The following is a 21,550-nucleotide window of genomic DNA, read 5'->3' on the forward strand; positions in this document are numbered from 1 at the left end:
CTGTGTCAAATTGACATAAAAAAAACTAGGTAGCACATATAGAATTGCATGTTTTAAGGGGTTGAATGTATGGTCAGAGGATTATATGTCTTAAAAAGTCAACCAACTAATTTAAAAAAATAAGTGATTTAACATTAGAAGAAGTGAACATCATGCACAAATATTGGTATGAGCTACCAGTGATTTGACTATGTACAAATATTGGTGTCAGCTACCAGTGATTTGATTATGTACAAATATTGGTATCAGCTGCCAGTGATTTGATTATGTACAAATATTGGTATCAGCTGCCAGTGATTTGATTGGAGAACAGACCTAGAATTTGTACCTGTGATTATACCACAAGTACCAACTTTGGTCTCAACTCTCTTTACAGGTTCCTTTACTCCTGAGTGTCCAAACATCGCTGAGTCAGAAAGGATAGACTGTGCACCGGGCCAGGTGGTGACAGAGGTCAGCCATGGGGTCCTTGCTGGTAGCCTACAGGGTTTTATTTTAAATAAATGAGTATGTTAATTGGGAAGGGAGAAATGGTGGGTGAGTCTTGTGGGTCTGGAATTTCTTGTCCTGATGTTAATAAAATAAACACATGCACTAAAGAAGTAAAAGGCTAGAAAGTGAGGTGCAGGTGCAGACAAGTTCCAAAGTGTGAAGGAGAAGGAAAAGACCAATGCTGGAGCCACTTCCAGGTGTGGGATGACCTTGGAGAGGTCAAATGTTTGTGCACTAGCCTACCGTTCCTCTAGAAGTGGGCCAGCATGTGAGTGTGGTTGACTAAGTACTTGTTACCCCCCATGTAACAAGGGCCTCTGAAGTTGAGTAACTGGCAACTGAGCTCCCCATGGACACGTGTGAAAGAGCAGATTTCCCTCCTGGGTGATGCCCATGAGAATATCAAATATTTGATCCTTGTTTTGTAGTTGCTGTTGACTTACGTCGTAATAGTGGTGTATATTTGGACTTCATTTCTGTAGCCTGTATTCTACAGTCTCTATCCAGTATTGTTATATTTAAGTAGGAATTAGTACTGTGTTAAGTTTTAGGTTCCAAGAACTGATATCTTAGTATATCTTCTTACTATAGAGAGATACACAGTCTCTCTTTTATTTTTATATCTATCTATCTATCTATCTATCTATCTATCTATCTATCTATCTATCTATCTATCTCTCTATGGTTTTTCAAAATAGAGTTTATCTGTAGCTCTGGCTGTCATGGATCTCACTATGTAGACCAGGATGGACTCAAACCCAGAGATTTGTCTGCCTCTGCCTCCTGAGTATTGGGATTAAAGGAAATCATACATTTTTGTGTGCGTGTGTTGTCCTTAATATGTGTTTTATTGTGAAGTTCTGTCATAGTGAAGTTCTTTCTGGGTATTTCATAGCTTTAGGGGTTTTATTTTATTATTTATTTAATATTTGTTTATTTATTATTTGTTAATTTGATGAAAAACAAATTTATTATTTGTTTTTTGGGGACAGGGTTTCTCTGTGTAGCTCTGGCTGGCCTGGAACTTTGTAGACCAGGCTGGCCTAGAACTCACAGAGATCCACCTGCCTCTGCTTCCTGAGTGTGAGTATTAAAGGTGTACATCACCACTACTACCCAGTCATAGCTTCAGTTTTTATTGCAAATAGAATTCATTGTATTTCTAGCTGATGCTTATTTTGATTATAATGATGTTCTTACTAATGACTATTTTATATGTATTACCTTTAATTCAAATTATCATTATTTATTGTTTAATTGTTAATCAACTTAAACTTGCTAGCTACCATTTCTCAAAAAGTTTTTCTTAATTTTTTAAATTTGAGATACTAATTATAGTTACATCCTGAACAAATAAATGATGCTTCTGCTTTGTTTTAGCATTTGTTTATCATTCATTCATAAGCTCCACTGCACTTTGTAGTTTTTCCAGACGTATTCACATAAGTGACGATGGTCAGAAACCCTACTGTTGCACAAACGTTAGGGAATGTTCTTTTTTCTTAAATTTGAACCTCCTTTCTTCTCTCAGTGAAAGAATTCACAGTGTTCAGGAGAGAACCAAGTTGTAGTAGGACGGGTGTCGTTTTCTTCTGTGGAGGTGGTGTTTAGGGCCAGAGTTTTCTACTGACAGTCAAAAGAGTTGTCCAGGTCCATTGAGGCCTCCTGCCTGGGTCTGTAGCTTGCTCTGAGAGATGTGGAATTCCATGTGACCCTATAAACCTTACCCTGGGTCCCAGCTAGTCCCAACCCCAGGCCAGTGGCTTTCTCTGGCCCCTGTATGGGTTATAGAACTGTCTGTGTGGCTGTGGGAATTATCCTCAGTCAGATCTGGTCTCCATCCTGGGCCTGCAGCCTCCACTCAAGCCCTTGTGAATCGCTGACCCCTCTCACTCCTGTGGAGTTCCACTGGGCCTCACCCTGAATCTGCAGTGATGACTGCCTGTGGAAGCACTGTCAAGTGTGAGATATGGCTTTTTATTTCTGGATAGTTGTGGTGCCTTCACCAAAAGAACATAGTTTGTAAGTGTGGACTGGCTTCTGCTATCTGATTTTTAAGTGGCTCTTCTGTCCTTTCATACTACTGTAGTTACAATAGGGTTGGAATAGCTCTTATAAATCCACAAAATCACTCTTTTCTTCAGTGTGCACACTACCCATTGCTTTAATTTTAAAAAATTATTTAATGTTTTAATCCAGTTAAATATTATTTTTAGATGGAAAGTTTCTGCTTATTATTAGTATAGATTGGAAGTTGATTTTCAACCAGAAGTTTTCTTAAATTTACTTCTTGATTCTCCTCTACTTTATGTAGAACTTTTTGAAGTCTTGTAATACAGTAATGTTCTTTGAAAACAAAGATAATTTTAGTTTTTTAAATATATATATATATTTCACTTCTTTTTCATCTCATGCACACACAAAGAAAATAATTTTTTCCCTCTCTGAAATCTCAATAAGTATTGAGATCATTTTTTAAAGCCAATAATTCAATCACAGTAGCTTTTAGAAAATTAAACTATATAAAGTCCAATTTTTATCTAAGCATAGGAAATAGTGTGGTAAAATAATATATACAAAAATAAGATTTCCTGATTTTGAAACAAGTTGTATACATTGTTAATAGAATTTAATCATCTATCAGAAACTCTGTTGCCACAATGCTCGATCACACAGGGGTGAGCTAGCTGATTTCCAGGTGATTTCCTTGTCGGGTGTCTCTTCTTAAATTCTTCTAGCTTTTTTTATCTGATTGACAAATGGCACAGAATCTATTTGGGAGATAAGTTAGGGACATGGTTTAGGGTTATATGGTATTATGGGGGTAGGGGTGGGGAAAAGGAGACTGGTTGGGAGTCAACACCCATAGTCCAGACATGAGTTTAGGAGGGCTTTCTGGTTAGCAAGAAATGAGATGGAAAACAAAGGAAGCTATTATGGGGAAGCAATGTATGAAAGGGACACAGAGTTTGCTTTATTGGTAATTACTCATCTCCAGGGTTTGACCTTTGGTAAGTGGGGCTGAAAGAAACTGTCAGAACTGATTGCACACATAAAGATTATGTTTAACTGAATATTGATTGTTCTTTATAGAAGCCTGTAGACTTTGACATAGTTTACGGCAGTGAAACTGACCTTTGGGGCTTCATGGACCTCAGTTTCAGAGGTGGTAGAGGTTCTCAGTGTCTGCCCCAGAGGCAGTTGGGATACCCAAAGTCCTTCTCTTCTAATCTGCAGGGTTTTTTTTTTATGTGAAAAGAACAAGGTGGGGACTGTTTAATCTGGAATAATAAGTGTGTGCATATTTCAAAAGACTGTATGGTTAGAAATGCTAGGATTTTCTCCATAAATATTTACATTATAGTTATAAAAGTCATTCTGGCTTTTCAGAGCAATTACATCTATTGGCACCTAAAACTCTTGTCAGTAGTATTTGGAAATAAACAATGGTATGATAGCATCTTAATCTTTATAGTAGAACCCATGCCAGATGCATTCTTTTCACAAGAGTCAGACATTCTAGCTGTGTACATAACAAAATGGTGGAGTCCATTCATATTTTTCTTCTACTTCCAAATTCCTTCCTTAAAATCAAGGCAACAGCTTAATGTGTGCCCATCTCTTGGTCTTGCCATGTCCATTGCTTTCTCTAACTTGCCCTGGTGCTTTAAGAACAGATTTACCTCTTACCTTCCTAAAATGCCTCACCACCCCACCTAGACTACTAGCCGGGGAGAAATGGTTGGCCTGTTTCCCTTGCTTTGGAACACTCAACTCATCATGCCATCATTACTATTTTAATTGTCTAGGCTTCCAACTAAACAGTTAGTTTAGTGAAACACAAGCTAAATATCCTTATCTGTGTTACCAATTTCTTCTCTGGTAAATCTAGAATGTGTGTTGTATGGCTAGATAACTGTGTGAATAAATTGAGGATGAACACATGGGTGAGTTTAATTATAACCTATCTCAAATCTTCCTTGGCATAACATGGGTTGTAAATTGGTAGGTAAGTAACACTTTTCTTTCTTTATTTTATGTAATGGTGGCTCTTTTCTATTGTTATAGGATGTCTGTCGATGGCAGTATAAATGCTGCTGGAATCCAGTGGCAGATACCAAAGTCCCTGCATGCTTCTTCCCTAGGAACTGGGGTTATGAAGTCACCAATGTCCTTACAAATACAAGCAAAGGTGAGCACTGCCCGATGGTCCCAGGAAGTCACTGTTTGTGGTCCAGCCAAGGTAGCTGCTAAATGAAAACTAATACTGTCTCTTGCCCTCATTCATTTAACTTAGGGTTGACTGCTCAATTGAAAAAAGTTTCATCTCCATCTCTTTTTGGAAATGATATCATGGATGCCCTCTTGACAGCTGAGTACCAGACATCCAATCGTTTTCACTTTAAGGTTAGTAAGGAATTTACCGCTGCATACAACACTCTATAGATAGTGCAGAGGTCTCCTTTCTGAAGGCGTCTCTGGAGGAGACAGGCAGGCATCTTGACTTGATTTGACAGGACACACTGTCTGGATGATTTCACTTCAGAAACCAAAATCTACAGGGCCAAGGTTTGGAGGCATTCTCATGGGCTGCTGCTTCCAAAGCAGCATTTTCCACAGCACTACAAGGAAGTGGTCTTACTCAGAATTCTATTTTCTTCTCTCAGATCACTGATTTCAATGAGATGCGCTATGAAGTCCCTCATGAAAACATCAACCTCATGAATGGGACTGCCGATGAGTCTGTTTTGAGCTACTACGTAGAGGTCATCGATAAGCCCTTCAGCATCCGAATAATGCGGAAGAGCAACAATAGAGTCTTGTGAGCTCCACACTCTTTGTCCATCTTTGAATACAGAGTCCCCATGTAACTCATCCTGACTTATACAGCAAGATGAGTAAGACACAGAAATGGATTTGAACCTCAGAAAAATGCAAAATTAGTTCCATACCTAATTAACAATGACAATCTGTTATGATTGTAAAGCAAAGAGTATGAAACTGTAATGATACTGCTTACTAAGTTTCAGATATACATTTATAGTAAGTATCCACACATGCTTATGGTTCTCATACGTTATGGACTAGGGAATTTTGTTGTTTTGAGTTACCAAAGTATCATTACCTCTGAATCTTACCTAACACCAATTTGGGCTTACAACAAAAATTGCATGGCATGAAATATGAATACTAATGTCAAGAAAATCTGCACCCAAATCCTGATACTAGCAAGTCCCCAGTCACCTGTGTCCTATAAGGCCATATACCTCACTGCTTTTCCAGAGGGACCTGGGCTAGCGATACTTAGCATCCACAGTTGTATCTGGAGATGTCAAGTTGCACTTCGGTTCTTCTTCCAGTCATAAACTTGTGATGATGGAGTCCCATCCTATGATGCTCTACTAAATTCGAAGAGTTGATGATACCATGAGAACACCCTGGAGGCAGCATGAAAATTGTTGCTGAAATCTGAGGTCACTCATCTCTGAGTGCATGTGGAGAGGCAGACTCAGCTCTCTGCAGAGCCAGAATGCTTCTATGACTCTTATTCTCTCCCCATTGTCCAGGTTGGACACAGGCATTGGGCCTCTCCAGTTTGACCAGCAGTACCTGCAGCTGTCTTTCCGACTGCCCAGTTCCAATGTGTATGGGCTGGGGGAACACGTACACCAGCAGTACCTCCACAACATGAGCTGGAACACCTGGCCCATCTTCACCAGGGATGCCCTTCCCACAGAGGTGAGGCTCTGCCTACCCTGACCACTGTTCATAGCTCACAGCCGAGAATACTCACCCTCCATTCCCAAAAATGGCTGACAAAAGTCCGGCTATGTCTTATTTTTCACAATTTACATGAATTTGTTTTGGGGACTACTTGTTCTTGAGTTTAATAGATTTTTAAATTAGAAATACAGAAATTTTTAAAAAAACTTTCTTGGAAAAATAGAATTTAATGATAATAAGATAAACAAGATAATATTAGAAAACAACCAGGCCTCTTGGTGCAAGCATATAATCACAGTTATTCAGGAGGCTGAGACAGGAGGCTTGCAACTAAAAAGCCACTCTGGCCTACAGAGTAAGTTCAAGACCAACCTGGGCTACTAGTAAGACCCTGTCTCAAAATTAAAACCATGAAAAGGACTGAGTATGTTAGTAGTAGAAAGTTATATTTAAGTGTATGTGAGGTTCTGGATTCCATACCATTATCACAAAAAGAAGAGAAGAAAATGCTTTTGCAAAAGTGATACTTTCTCCCTTTAGTAACTAGTAGAGTAGAATATCAATCGAGGGCCATTCTCAGTGGAGTCAGTAGATGGAAAGTTCCTCGTTAACTGTTCTTGTATTGCATGTCAGCATGTTTCAAAGACAGCAGTATTGGCTGTTTCTTCCATTTCATGTAACATTTTGAGCTGTATTATTGCAGTATATCCTTTCTGAATAGCATTCTATTGAATACGTGCACCATATTGTGTTTCCCCATTTACTATGATAATGCCATTTTGGTATAACATGATTAAATGTTGAGCAAGTATATTCATGAATTTTTGGTCCTGTGAGTCACATTTATTATTTATTTGTTTGTCTATTAGAGACAGAGCCTTGTTGTGTTGATCAAGCTGGCATGGGACTCATTGTGTAGCATGGGCTGACCTAAAAGTACTTATCCTCTTGCCTGTTTCCTAAGTACTGGAATTAAAGGTGTGTTTCAGGATAAATATTTTAAACACATAATCCTGTTACTTCCATTTTTCCTTTCTTGTTGACAGGGAATGGTTAATCTTTATGGAGCACACACATTCTTCTTGTGCCTTGAAGATACCAGTGGGGCTTCTTTGGGAGTTTTTCTGTTGAACAGCAATGCTATGGGTAGGAAGTACTTTTTTTTAATCTTCTCTGGATAGAAATAGATTTAGATATGATGTTTTTATTTTTAAGGATTATCTTTATCATGAGAACCTCATATAATAGTCATGTGTTGCATGTAGTGCTTCTACTGAAACTAGGACCTGACAGCAGTTTAGCTGTTCAGAGATCCAGCTCAGACTTAGAGACACTTGACCTAAACCTCCTTCAGGGACTTCCTCTGATGGGATGCTTCTCCAGACATTGTGTGGATAATAGCATCCATTGATGTACATACTCCAAAGATACCTGTAGACTTGAGCATGTGTTGTTCTGTCTGCCTGTGGGCAGCAGACTGTGTTTGTGCATTGTGTCTCAGCCTCACTCTACACCCATCTTCCTTCAGCTTCTAATCAGTATGTGCCAAGAAGCACTATTGATTTAAAAAATGTAACTGTCATATATATGTGTGTGTGCATATATATGTCAAACTTCCTTGATAAGTTTCCACAATATTTTTCATTTGGATTAAACCACTCATATATCATAGAAATTTATTCTAATATAGCCAGATAACAATAAAATTTTCTCTTTTTCCTTATAAGCAATATGAAACAAGACAAAATTTCACATTTGATGGGTATCTTGTTCAAATTAACAAAATTCAGATAAAGTGAATGGATGTGATTCATTTTCTCTTGAAAATGAAACAGAATTTGTGACAACTTAAGCTATTCAAGCTTCCAAGAGGTGTATTTTCAGAAGATTCTAATCATTCATTTTTAACCTTCCAGAGGCCACACTTCAGCCTGCTCCTGCCATCACTTACCGCACAACTGGGGGCATTCTTGACTTTTACATCTTCCTGGGGAACTCGCCAGAGCAAGTAGTTCAGGAGTACCTGGAGGTATGAGTCTGCCCTCCCTACTCTGAGGCTATTGCTACTTTATCATCTATTTGTTTGAGTTAACAAGAAGAATGTTAAAACTATTAGTACATATTATGGATATAAATGCTGAGCTTACAAGTATTTCATTTTTTCTTTGGTGAATTGACTGGATGTTTTCTGCATTACTGTAAGCACCATACAGGAAGCCTTGAGAAATGCCAACGAAAGCTTAATTCTGCTTGCTAGGCATGCCCATTGTCCATCTCTTGTTCCTCTGGGTATAATTATTCCAAGGACCCAAGTCCACAAATCCAAAAAGTGCATTCAATCAACAAATAAATAAATAAGAAGGAAGGAATTATATGAAATGGGAGAAAACTTCTGATTAGGGGGCAGGGACTCTTAGAATAATATGGGACAGGGTTCTTCTTAGAGTATTGGCTTGAGATGCTCAGAGTTTTGAATACTTCAAGCATACAGTATTTCTTCACCCATCACACTCTTGAGTCATAAGGTGTTACACTTTCACCATTGTCAAACGCCACCATCTGCAGTTACATGAGTCATCTTTACACCATTCAAGCTCCGTGAAGCCAGGAATACTGTTGGCTTTGTGTCATTGTACTCTTGGTGCTTATGAGGGACCTTATGACACTGTAAACATTAAGAGATTATTGGATGAATGAATATTACTGGTTTTCAGGGCCAGAGTTCTAGCTCAGTGGTAGAGGGCTTGTCTGCCATACATGAGACTCTGGCCTCTATTCTCAGCACCACTCAGCAACAAAACAAAGCACCAACTATGAGGGTTAGTGTTAATGGTCAAGTTGGCAGAACCTAGAATTGTCTAGGAGACGGGCCCATGGGAATGCCCATAGAGAACTCTCTTGAATAAATAAATTATATATCAAAACCTATCTTGACAGCAGATGAGACTATTTCTTAGGCAGGATGGAGAGAACAAGGAAAGCGTTAGAAGCATTCATGGCTCTCTTTCTCTCTCTCTCCCTCTCTCCTTCCCTTTCTCTCTCTCCCCCTCCCCCAGATGCAATATGATCAGCTGCTTCAACCTTCTGCTGCTTTGACTTCTGTGCCATGATGGGCTGTAACTTGGGCCAGAATAAACCTTTTCCCCTTAAGTTGCTTTTATTAGAGGTATTTTATCACAGCAAAAAGAAAAGAAATTAAGACACCACCTTCCGACCCGATAGGACAATGACTGCTTTCCCCTTTCCTCTATTATTTTTTATTTTACTGTTGGGAATTCAACCAACACTCTCTTGCATTTAGGTAAACACTTTACCAACTGAGCTACATCTCTAGCCCATTTCCTTTTCTATTTCTCCACCTTGCTAATGTTGCAGCCTTTAATACAGTTCCTTATGTGGTGGTGACCCCTCCACTGTAAAATTATATCATTGCTACTTCATAACTGTAATTTTGCTGCTGTTATGAATTGCAGTGTATATGTCTGATATATAGACTATCTGATATGTGACCCTCAAAGGAGTTTCAACCCACAGGTTGAGAACCACTGCCACAAAATGACATTATTAGTCCAACATATTCTGAAAATCCTATTTTGTACCACTGCTGCTGCTGTGGGGACACATTTAGTTATTTTAAGTGATGAGAGACATGAGATTTGGAGTTTCGTAGCAGGAGACTCCTTTTATTTCTGAAAAGACCTGGGGAATTTATAGAAAATGGAAAGGAACAAATGATTCAGATGGGCTTCATGCTGCCATGTTCATTTGTGTTTGTTATAAATGCTCAGGTGATTTTGCTCCTCTCTTCCCAGGTTGTTGGACGGCCATTCTTGCCTTCTTACTGGAGCCTTGGTTTCCAGCTCAGCCGCAGGGATTATGGTGGTATTAATGAGTTGAGACAGGTTGTAGAGCGAAATCGTGATGCTGAGGTCCCATATGTAAGTTGAGGCTTTTCTTATCATGGTTAAGATACAATTTCATTTCTTTGCATTCCATTCAATTAAGATGGAAAAATAGAATGGTAGATTGATTGATAGAGGCACACACAGCATCAGGAATTAGTATACTGAATTATTCATATGCCCATGCAAAGGGCATAGTTCATAGAGCCAAAGGACTTGAATTTTAGTCTTATTTTACATCTCCATGCAGTCTTGGGTTAGTTAATTAATAGCTGTATATTGTGGTTTCTATCTTTAAAAAGTAAAAATTTTATACCTACCTTGGAGGGGGGTGAGAAATATTTTACATAATGCATGTAAAGCAGCTAGCCCTGAGCATGAACACCATCAGACTCAGTTGTCATTTTATGAGTGAAATCAACACTTGGTGATGTCGTCAACAAGAGCTGAAGATGATAATAATGATTTATAGTAAGCTAATTTCATAACTACCTTGCAAAACTCTTTCCAGATTAACTCTGGAGCTCTGTGGTTGCAAAGTATTTATGATGTTCAAAGTTCTCCTGTAAATCAAAAGACAACTCCAAGTGTCTAATGTCCGATAAGCTCCTCACACAGTCAATGAAGTTGTGGAATTTCCTCAGAACTAACTCTTAAAGCTTCAGAACTTCAGTTTGGACATATGTCTATGTGGTTAGCATTTGGTGGAAACTATATGGGTGGAAATGACTGGCCTAATGCCAGAGAATCCAAGAGGGCTGATACAGTGATCAAGTTTTCTTAGGAGAAATATTCCCAGCATGTTGTTTGGTACTGAGGGGAAATTGGTAGTATTTAATTTTACTTTCCCCGTGTATACTGTCTGAAAATACTCAACTTCAGGAAGAACCAGGCCAATGTTTTGCATGCCTGTAAAGGCTTTCCTAAAAAGGCTTTCTCAGGCCTGGCTGGCTCTCAATTTATCACTGTTTTCTGAATGAGGAACTGTATGGTTCCACTTTTCCAGGATCGCACTACTCATCAGAAGGGCTGATTTGTACAAACCATTCTTGTCACTTGACTTGTAGTAGTGCTCCCTCTGCTCTGTCCCCCTGCTTCCGCTGGTGTTACGGGAACAAATGTACTCTTCTGTCCTGATTGGGAGTGCCCCTCTCTGTGGGTATGTGTGGCACCTAGGACTTAAGTAACTACTAGGGATCAGAGTAGATGATACCACATTGGGCAACAAGCCTCAAGCCACATGAAGAACATATGTGATACTTTCATATGATCATGGAGTATATGGAAGATTGAAAAACAAAGAATATCCAGAGTCAAGTGCCTGTACTGAAGCTGCAGTCATACTTTACCTCTTTAACCACTAACTTTTAACCTTTAACCTCATTATATTCCAGTCACATTAATAATGGCATCTTGTCCTCACACGTTGATATGCAAACACACAAACAATACACGTAAGAGAGTTTGGTTAGTTAAATGTCTATATCTCTTTGTCACTTAACATTATTAATCATTCCTCTAGCAGTTTAATAGATCAAAAGACCCCTTTCTTCTCTTATGAACTTACATTTTTACTTGATGTTTGAGATCCAAAGTGTTTGTGGTTAAGTTCCCTCATATGTTCATTTAAATATACATTTAATGAGTACCTGCTACATGTCCAACATCCAAATCCTCAAATTACAAGGATAAATAAGATACACACTTCCTATCTTAAGTCCCTCAAGGTACCTCATGACATACTTCTAGCAGGATGTGGACACATTGCTGCAGTCTGAGAGCAGAAGCATATTTCACAGAGGGCTTATTTATTTCTAGGAGGCAACCAAGCTTGGAGAGTTCCTGGACTATGAAGCTATATGGCTTCTCTTTTAATGGTTAGGAACTGAACTGAAAATCTTCCAATCAGCAAGGTGATTATTTCCTAGGTTCTAACTGCCCAGAACTATCTTTCAGGATGTACAATACTCAGACATAGACTACATGGCTGGAAGGAAAGATTTCACTATTGATGAGCAGGCTTACCCCCAGCTCGCAGAGTTTGCTAAGGACCTGCATGACAATGGACAGAAATATGTAATTATTCTGGTATGTTCAAACAATTTTGTGCCTCATTTTTCCTTTCAAGTTGCAAAAGACACTTACCAAAGTGACATTTATACTCTGCTTATTTATTAGAACCCTGGCATCTTTAAGGACCCTGACTATGAGGTCTATGACAATGGAAGCAAGAGCAGAGTGTGGATCATGAGCTCCAGTGGCTTTGCTGTTGGGGAGGTAATTTCTCAAGAGATTCAGAATAAATAATAGTTTGGGCAAAGGTTGTACTTTTTATATGAAGATAAGTGGGAGGCAAGTTGCAATATTGATACTTTTAAGGCTTTAGTAGTTTTACTCTATTTTAAACTAATAGATAAGATAATAAAGTCATTAAAATTCTAAGAGATATAAAACACTAGCCCCAAACTCACTAATATTTCAGATAATAGAAAACAAATACGTCATTAGTAGAAAATTCCTTTAAGTCTGACTGCCTCTCAATTTCTCTTCCCTGAGATGTTAAGTTCAACTTCAGTAACGTGGCAAGATGCTTGTGATGAACGTGGAATCTGGTTCAGATAATATATTTCTTAATTTACACAAAACTCATAGCTAAAGCCCAGGCTAGACTCTGTGGTATCAGGTTCAGAAACTGGGATAAATGACCAAAGAGCTGATTTTCAGAACAACAGTACTTGTAAGACTACGTACTTTCAGATGATTCTCGTAGCTAAGCTTTTATTCCAGTCATACATAAAGTTAACCCAGATGACTGAATTCTGTGACATTTATAAAAATTGCAACGTAATCTCGGAAATCTGTTTCGTAGCATAGCTCCTGAGTTGTTTACTTTGCAAAGCTATCTTTTCAGTGTTGTAAACGCCCTGTCCTCCACTCAGCTCTCTTTTCCTCACTGACTTAGTTTACTTTAATTACTTGTCCTTCCATTGCTCTTAATTTTTCTCTGAAGCTGTCCAGAGTTCTTCTCCAAACCAAGCCTTTGCTTTTACTGTTAGATGTGAATCTCTAAAACACCAGATGGACCCATTTTCATGTATTAGTAGAGATCAGAGGCCATAGTCAAATAAAAACTGTGGTTATCTAAAACTGATCCCCACTGGATGAGCCATTTTAGTAGGGTGGGGTGTTTGGATGGGCTGCAATGAAGAATTTTTATAATTAAGACAGTTAATTGAGTGACTGCTTGGTTTGACCAGCGAATACGAAGAATCATTTGTTCTAAAGCCTAGGCGGAGATAATAGTAGTAGAGGCAAGTAGTGGGATGTTGCAAACACGTTGGGTTACAGTGGAGATAGCTTGGCCTCTCTTGCGCTGCTGTTGCGATTCTGTTGCAAAACTGCTCATTCCTTGGGATATGAAAATTACCCCTGTCATTCCTTGGTGTCCATCAACTAAAACAAAGAATCAATAGCCCAAATAGCCCAACATATTCAAAAAAGGAATTTTAAGATTTTTTTGGTTTTTTTTTTTTTTGGTTTTTCGAGACAGGGTTTCTCTGTGTAGCTTTGCGCCTTTCCTGGGACTCACTTGGTAGCCCAGGCTGGCCTCGAACTCACAGAGATCCGCCTGGCTCTGCCTCCCGAGTGCTGGGATTAAAGGCGTGCGCCACCACCGCCCGGCTTGTTATTTTTTTTTAAATTTATCGTTGTTATTATTATTATTAGTTTTTTTGAGACAGGATTTCTTTGTCCCTCGCTGTCTTGTAACTCACTCTGTAGACCAAGCTAGCCTAAAACTCACAGAAATTGGCCTGCCTCTGCCTCCTGAGTGCTGTAGTTAAAGGCGTGTGCCACCACTGCCTGACAAAGAACACATTTTTAAAATAATTCTTTGCAGTTTACTAAATACAATGATTAAATTGTGTGAGTACAAAATTATTCCAAATTCTCAAACTATAAATTTATAGATAAAATCAATAAGAATGTTATACTTCAGTTTATATTCTAGTAAGCCAGATGTTGTGATAATTTGGCCATGTATATATCTTTGTGTGATTGTAGAAGATGCCTAGATCTACAGTTCAATAGATGTGGAAAAGACAAAGAGATAACATTGCACACTTTTGATAGGAGTAAGAGTAACTATATTCAAGCATTTACAAAATATTGTTTATATGATGAAATCAACAATTATTTGTAACAATTGCCCCAAACAGATTTTATATAATCTTAAATTAATAATATATTAAACATACATCATCATTCTCTTAAAACATTTAGCATTTGGACTTTCCAGAATTTATTTTAATTTTTAAAATTTTATTTTTTGAGAAATTTTATGTGGCTACCTTATTTACATTATTTACCACCTTCTTTTCCAATTTCCAACTTCTCCTCGGCCCTTCCCAACTCCTTCTCAAATTCATGGCCTCTCATTCTTTAGTTATTATTGATATGTATTCATAAAGATTATGAGTATAATCTGCTGAGTTCATTTAGTGTTTTTCTTATGTACATGTGTTTTGGGCTGACCACTTGGTATTAGATAACCTGTCTTTGGGGTCATCATTGGGGAAGACTGATTCTTCCTCTCTCGGCAACCATTGATTGTCTGTAGCTCTTCACCTAGGAGTCGGCCCTTGTGAAATGTCTCCCATCCATGTTTGTATGCCAGTTGGTGTTGTCATTGCACAAGTATTGTTTTGGCAACCATGTTGCTGATGTTTCATGGGTACAACTTCCTAGTCACAGACAGAAGACATTATCTCGCATCTCCTAATTGGCCTTATATACTGAAAATTCACATTTTTAGATAGGAAAGGATGTATGACAGACTTTCATTTAATCAGTGATCTTTTCTTCCTCTGGATCCTTGCAGGCATTTTACTGCATATTTGGATTTTGCTGGCAGAAAGGCAATGTCTGACTCTAAATAATAAGCAGCATGAGGTTTCTGGTAAAAAGAAGTAGCAGCGAATAATCAATGATGAACAGAACCATCATACACACTGCAACGGCCTTCCTCTTTGTTCTGCAGGGCTATCCAGGAGAGTCAGTCTTTCCCGACTTTTCCAATCCAGCCTCTATTCTGTGGTGGACCCAGCAGCTCACTCAATTTTACAAACTTCTGGAGTTTGATGGTGTGTGGATTGTAAGTTATCGTTCCAAACTCAAATATCCATTGGAAGTGGACATGCCAAAATTTCATATAGATGTTGACACTGATCCATAGTAATATAGTTTGGTTGACATACTGGCATATATGATTTTTTTACTCCATGCCCAGTATATATCTGGGAAATTGGGCTCCTAAAACACTACTTTCTTATTCTACATTTACCACCAACTGATTGTTTCATTTTGATAAAGTTCTTTGTTTTCTTAAGAAATTAACTTTTTTCTTTATTAACTCAATTTCAACTCACAATATGGCCTCATTAAAAGTGATGATTGCTAAATTTACTGCATTAGTTCATAAAGATTTAATCATTAAAAATAACTTAATGAGGGCTTTGTGGGCTTTGTAGAATATTGAGGAGGTTTCTTTGAGAACTTCAGATATCTTTGTTGGCAAGATTAGACATTATTTTATTTTTAATTCATTTTAGAAAAATGTGTTTGACCTCAATTATATTCTTTTATTGTTTCCCAGTGGAAATAAGACAGAGAACATTAAAAGAGCAAGAATATCACCTTGTCCTCAGTTTTTCAAATACATTGAAGCAGTAACACCAGCAATAAAATCTTCACAATTTATAAGGCCAAGATCAACCTTTGAAATTATACATCTTAATCAGTAGATTAAATAAGTTTATAAAATTAAAATATGTCCAATGTCTATTTAGAACTGTAATATAATTTTGATACAATTTAATCTAAATTATTTATTTTTATAAAAATGACAAAGAGGTCAAGGGAAGCTGGAGAGGGTGTTTAAAATCCTGAAAGCAGCTGGATATTCTGGCTTCTAGTTATAAGCACTTCCTGCCCAGCTAACTTTATGTCAATACATTTTCCATCTTGTGGGTTTTGTCTTGAAGGAAATGGATGAACTATCTACGCTTCTCCAAGGTTCCAATCACAAGTGCGAATCAAACAACTTGAACTTTCCTCCTTTCACTCCCAGTAAGTGCCCCTGTTTGCCTGCGATCCTGGAACTGGACACATTTAAGTAACATGAGGGCCATGAAGCCTGGCCGGGAGCAATTAGCTTCCCAGCTCAATGAATCTCCAGACATCCCAATGACTCTTACTAAAGTCTATGTGGCACCCCTTGGCCACTAATTGCCTTTTACTGCAAAGGGCAACATGTGGTTAAAGTGTTAATCTGACACTCCCCCATGTCCCCACTCCCCACCCCACCCCTGCTCCCCACTCGGTGGCACTTCCACAAGAGCTCTAGATTCTTTTTTCCACCTCACTGCATCCAAAGCTCTCAGGAGACTGTGTGAGAAATTTTAAACACTCTAAGGTACAAACTACATATCTATAATTCATATTCTCTCTCTCTCCCTCCCTCTCCTTCCCTCCCTCCCTTCCTCTTCCTTCTCTCCCACTCTCTCTTTCCATCCATTTTTAGTAGCCATAGTTTTATGATTTTTTATTTATTTTTATTTTATGTGCATCGGTGTTTTGCCTGCATGTATTTCTGTGTGAGGGTATCAGACTCCCTGAAGTTGGAGCTACAGGCAGTTGTGAGCTGCCATGTGGGTGCTGGGAAATGAACCCAGGTCCTCTGGAAGGGCAGTCTGCTCTTAATCACAGAGCCATCTCTTCAGCCCTAGCCACGGTTTAACACATCAATGGTCTCCTGTTTAATGGAGATTAGCATTAAAGTAGCTTGATTTTTTTAAAATCGTCTGAGAATTTTATAATACTTCATGATAAGACTTTATTGAATTAAAGTAAATCTATAATTTTTCCTTCCTTTTTACTTCTCTTTTCTCATTAAAAATACAGGTCAAGCATCAATTGTTCTTTCAATGTCTTATTTATTGGTCCTATTTCAAGTCAAAAGTGATTTTCTTGCCTCCTGAAGAATGTGTGTATTTGCATGGAAATGAGGAAGTGTATTAGTTGACTTTTTTGCTTGTGTGACAAAATTCCTGGCAAAAACAGTTCCAGGAATGAAGGGTTCATTCTGGCTCCCAGATAAGAGGAATGCAGTGCATCACGGCAGATGTTCACTGTGGACCCCCATAGGAAGGCAGAGATGAATGCTGGTACTCACCAACCTTGGTTATTCAGTCTGAGCTCCCAGGCCATGGGATGGTACTACCTACCTTCAGGTCTGCACTCCTCAGTTAAACCTCCCTGGAAACACAGAAACACCCTGAAGTGTGTCTCCTAAATCCTGGATTCTAAATCCTGTTAAGTCTATAGCCATACTACCCTGAATGCACTGGATCTGATCTAATCCAGTCAAGTTGACAATGAAGATCAACAATGATAGACAGTGTATAATAGACTACGGTATGGCAAGAAGGAAACCCCAGAGTCTCAGTGGATTAACTCTATGAAAGTGTGTACTTGACTCAAGTCACACTGTAGTGAGGTATGGGTGGCCTGAATCCAAGCTGAGGATCAAAGATCTTGTTTCCTGCATTGTCTGGTTCTCCCATGATGAAGGCCTTTGGTTCAAGCTTTGTAGGTGAAGGGGGAGAAGGTAAAGAGGATTTGATGAGATGGACTAAGGCCCTTACCTAAGCTGCCTATATTCCTTTGCCAGAATCTGACCCCCTAGGCATACATCAACTTCAAGATAAGTTAATCTTCACAAACAAGCCCTGGAACTTATAGAATACTACTGGCTGGACAGGCATCTGGACAGTCTCTAACAACTTTATTGTGATTGTCCACCCTTTATATTCTCTGGAGACCAAGGTTTTGTGGCTTCTCAGCTCCCCTCTGGTCCCTGAAGGAGTTCTGAATTTCTTTGAATTTAGACCATTTACACTTTTGCAAAATCTCCACAATCACCTAACAACTTCATTCTTCTCTACTCAGTCTGTGTTTCCTACCCTTTTTTTATTGTCATTCTGATCAATTTATCACTTTTGTTTCTTAATCTCTTAATATTATTCTTTTTAAAATATTTTTTTTGTGCCGGGCGGTGGTGGCGCACGCCTTTAATCCCAGCACTCGGGAGGCAGAGGCAGGCGGATCTTTGTGAGTTCGAGGCCAGCCTGGTCTCCAAAGCGAGTTCCAGGAAAGGCGCAAAGCTACACAGAGAAACCCTGTCTCGAAAAACCAAAAAAAAAAAAAAAAAAAAAAAAAAATATTTTTTTTGTATTTCGTGTGTACTCCTGTTTTGCCTGCCTGTATGTCTGTGTGAAGTTGTTGGAGGCCCTGGAACTGGAGTTACAGTCGGTTATGCACTGCCATGCGAGTGCTTGGAATTGAACCTGGGTCTTCTGGAAGAGCAGCCAGTGCTCTTAACTGCTGAGCCATCTCTCCAGCCCCCTCAATATTATTCTTGTTAAGGTTTTTGCTTGTTTGTTTTTGTCTTTCTATGTAAAACCTCATTACATCACTGTCTCATTCTGACACACATCTCATTCTGTCCCTGCAGCCTTTTGTCAATTAACATGGGACCAGCCATGTTACCTCCTGACAGAGCCACTTCTCATGATTTTATGGCCACATGGTACATGTTCTCATGACGATGACACAAATGCAGCTACCTTTAGCCTTAGGAAAATTTTAGTGTTTTGCTCATAATTAACATAGTCCAGAAATATAACTTTCCTTACAGCTTACCATGCAGTTCAATTTCCTGCTCCAAATCCTTATCCTACATGGCTGGTGGGAAAGTTTTAACCTTAATTTGCTCCTTCTCACACGTCTTTCTGGAGTTATGCCTCCTAGTGAGGGCTTACACAGGACAGCACACCAGGTATGCTTGCACAGAAAAGAGGAAAAAAAATGAGTTTGTAAGACATGGACCATCTTAGCTTTAAAAAAAAAAAAAAGCAAAAATAAAAGCCACAGTGTGGATTCTCAGGGTTGGGATTTGAGTTCTCATTCATGAAAATATCCAGTGTCACATGACTCCTGCTTTACCTGTGAGATAAAAGAGGATATCCCCCTATTTACATCACTCATCCTTGAACATTGTACATGTAGTTCTCTTAGATTAAGCATGTGCAGATAGACAGTAGGGGCTTCATGTTTATTTTCAGGTCAACTGATCAGGGCCTTGAGCAGGTTTCTTAGATGCCTCTGCTTGCCACCATCCTTAGTGAGCTCCACGGAATCAATGGCCAGCTCTGCTTAGTCCTGATGTAGGAGGCAGTAAAGAGTAACATTTAAAAAGTGGAAAGGGTTTTTTTTGTTTTTCATCAAGTGGGGATTGGTGAAGGTATGATAATACAGAGGAAAAGGATTAGGTGTCTATTTTGTTACAGTTGCTTGATGGAGAATTGCCACACTGATGAATGTTTTCTCTAGGCATCCTGAATGGCTCTCTGTTGGTAGGAACCCTCTGCATGGACACAGAGTTTTACTCAGGCCTTCACTATGATGTCCACAGCCTGTATGGCTACACCATGTCAAGAGCCACAGACTTGTAAGATTTTGGTTGTCTACCTGGTTCTGGATTTGGGAAGGTGGGAAATGGAATGTGGGAGGTGACAAATAGATGGGATTCTCTTGCATAAATGTGTTGTTCAATTTTTATGTGATCATAAGAGTACAGAAACTGGCATATAGTAGTACTTAAGATGCACAAAGTTTGGTTTTCTGTGTCAGTTTAATTTTGATTGGTTTATGGCTCAGGCACGATATCATTCCAATGATAATCACAGGCAATAAAAACACAAGGCAGTTGAAGCTCCTGGCTGGACAATAGCCATGGTCCCACTACTGAATTGCTAAGGTTATCACAGACTGTAGCAAATAAAACAGTATAAAATGCTAAGTTAAATTTCCATGGAACATACTTATGATACAAATTATTCATTGGTTTTCTGAAATTCAAGTTTAACTGGGTGTCTTACTTTCATCTGACATATGCTGTATTTCACCCTTCTCCCTTGTCTCTTTTCTTCTTGATCCCATTCCTATCTTTTCAATTCTCTTCTTTGTATGTAACACACACACACACACACACACACACACACACACACACACACACACACTCACCACAACCACTATTTCCACCAGTACTACCCATTATAAGGAATCAGGTTTATAAGGTAAAACATCCCATCCTTTTCAGACCTGGTGACAAAGATTTTAGCCATGACTTTGTGACCAGAGAAACAGCTACCCTTCACTCCACTCAGTTCTTCTTCTAAATGACAGTAAAATATAATCATTATACCTAAAAGAGGAAAAAATTGGGCTAGAGTTGAGAAGGTTTTACTTTTAGATTTGCAATGGAGACGGAGAACTAAAATGCATTGAGTAGCTGTTGAGATCTTCAAGAGGTTTGGGACAAGGCTAGGCTGACTCTTCCCATGCTGCTTTCTTCTATACTATGTCAACGCTGTGGCAGGGAGTCGGGCTCTTTCATGGACACATACCCATGCTTTCCTCACTTCACTCACCTCACGCCTCTGTGTCTCACGACCACCCCTCAAACCATGGTCCTTTAGTCCTTGAGAGATGTGTCTACATAGTATCCTGTGCTCTTCTCACAGCACTACCTTCTTTCCTGCATGTCCGTTAGTATCTGTATTTTGTTTCTTTTCATCTGCTCTTCCACTGATAAGCCATAGCAATAACCCCTGGACTTCTTTCTTTCTATTTAGGCCACCATAGGTAATCTATTCCTTACCATGGATTTTACTGCATTTGTCAATTTTAACAATGTGTATTTTTACCTGTGCCTCACCTTGATTTGCTGACACAAATATACAAAACTGGAGCTGGAGGAATGGCCCAATGGTTAAGAGTTCACACTGCTCTTGCAGAGGACTGTGGTTCAGTACAAAGTGCCAATGTTAAGTGACTTATATCCTATAACTTCAATTCCAGGGGATCTGACACCCTGTTCTGGCCTCCAGGAGCACTTACATTCACACACACACACACACACACACACACACACACACACACACACACACACAGAGAGAGAGAGAGAGAGAGAGAGAGAGAGAGAGAGAGAGAGAGATATGCACAGACATATAAATATCCATATTTATGTGTGTGTGTGTGTATATATACATACCATAAGTATCTTTTGGCTGTCTCTGTTTTCAGTGTCTCATGGTGTCCTAAATACCAGTCACATAGCTCTAATTCCTTTTTCACACTAACCACCACACTCTGACTAGTATTTTAAATTCTGTGTCTTGGTTAGTGACAACACCATTGTTATCTCCCAGACTCTGAAATGATAAACTTCATATCATCTTTAAGTATTTCTACTTCCACCTGAAATCAGCCTTTGGTTATTTTGTTTCTACTTTAGAAATTTAATCATAATC

The 21,550-nt window shown here is 38.9% G+C and overlaps 1 protein-coding gene across 1 annotated transcript in view; it reads left to right on the top strand.

Moving 5' to 3' along the window:
* Mgam (maltase-glucoamylase) overlaps positions 1-21,550 on the top strand; it is a 253,858-nt gene that overhangs the window by 173,024 nt on the left and 59,284 nt on the right. Inside the window, exons 118-130 of the mRNA XM_052721491.1 lie at positions 377-453; positions 4,561-4,684; positions 4,790-4,899; positions 5,160-5,314; positions 6,060-6,231; positions 7,263-7,362; positions 8,133-8,245; positions 10,029-10,154; positions 12,075-12,206; positions 12,297-12,395; positions 15,157-15,270; positions 16,160-16,244; positions 19,569-19,686. Of these exons, the coding sequence (XP_052577451.1) occupies positions 377-453; positions 4,561-4,684; positions 4,790-4,899; positions 5,160-5,314; positions 6,060-6,231; positions 7,263-7,362; positions 8,133-8,245; positions 10,029-10,154; positions 12,075-12,206; positions 12,297-12,395; positions 15,157-15,270; positions 16,160-16,244; positions 19,569-19,686 (1,525 nt within the window). The remainder of the gene's footprint in view (positions 1-376; positions 454-4,560; positions 4,685-4,789; positions 4,900-5,159; positions 5,315-6,059; positions 6,232-7,262; positions 7,363-8,132; positions 8,246-10,028; positions 10,155-12,074; positions 12,207-12,296; positions 12,396-15,156; positions 15,271-16,159; positions 16,245-19,568; positions 19,687-21,550) is intronic.

Source organism: Peromyscus californicus, unplaced genomic scaffold (assembly GCF_007827085.1).
Source record: "Peromyscus californicus insignis strain IS unplaced genomic scaffold, ASM782708v3 Scaffold_6__1_contigs__length_162567912, whole genome shotgun sequence".
In the NCBI taxonomy this organism is placed as follows: domain Eukaryota; kingdom Metazoa; phylum Chordata; class Mammalia; order Rodentia; family Cricetidae; genus Peromyscus; species Peromyscus californicus.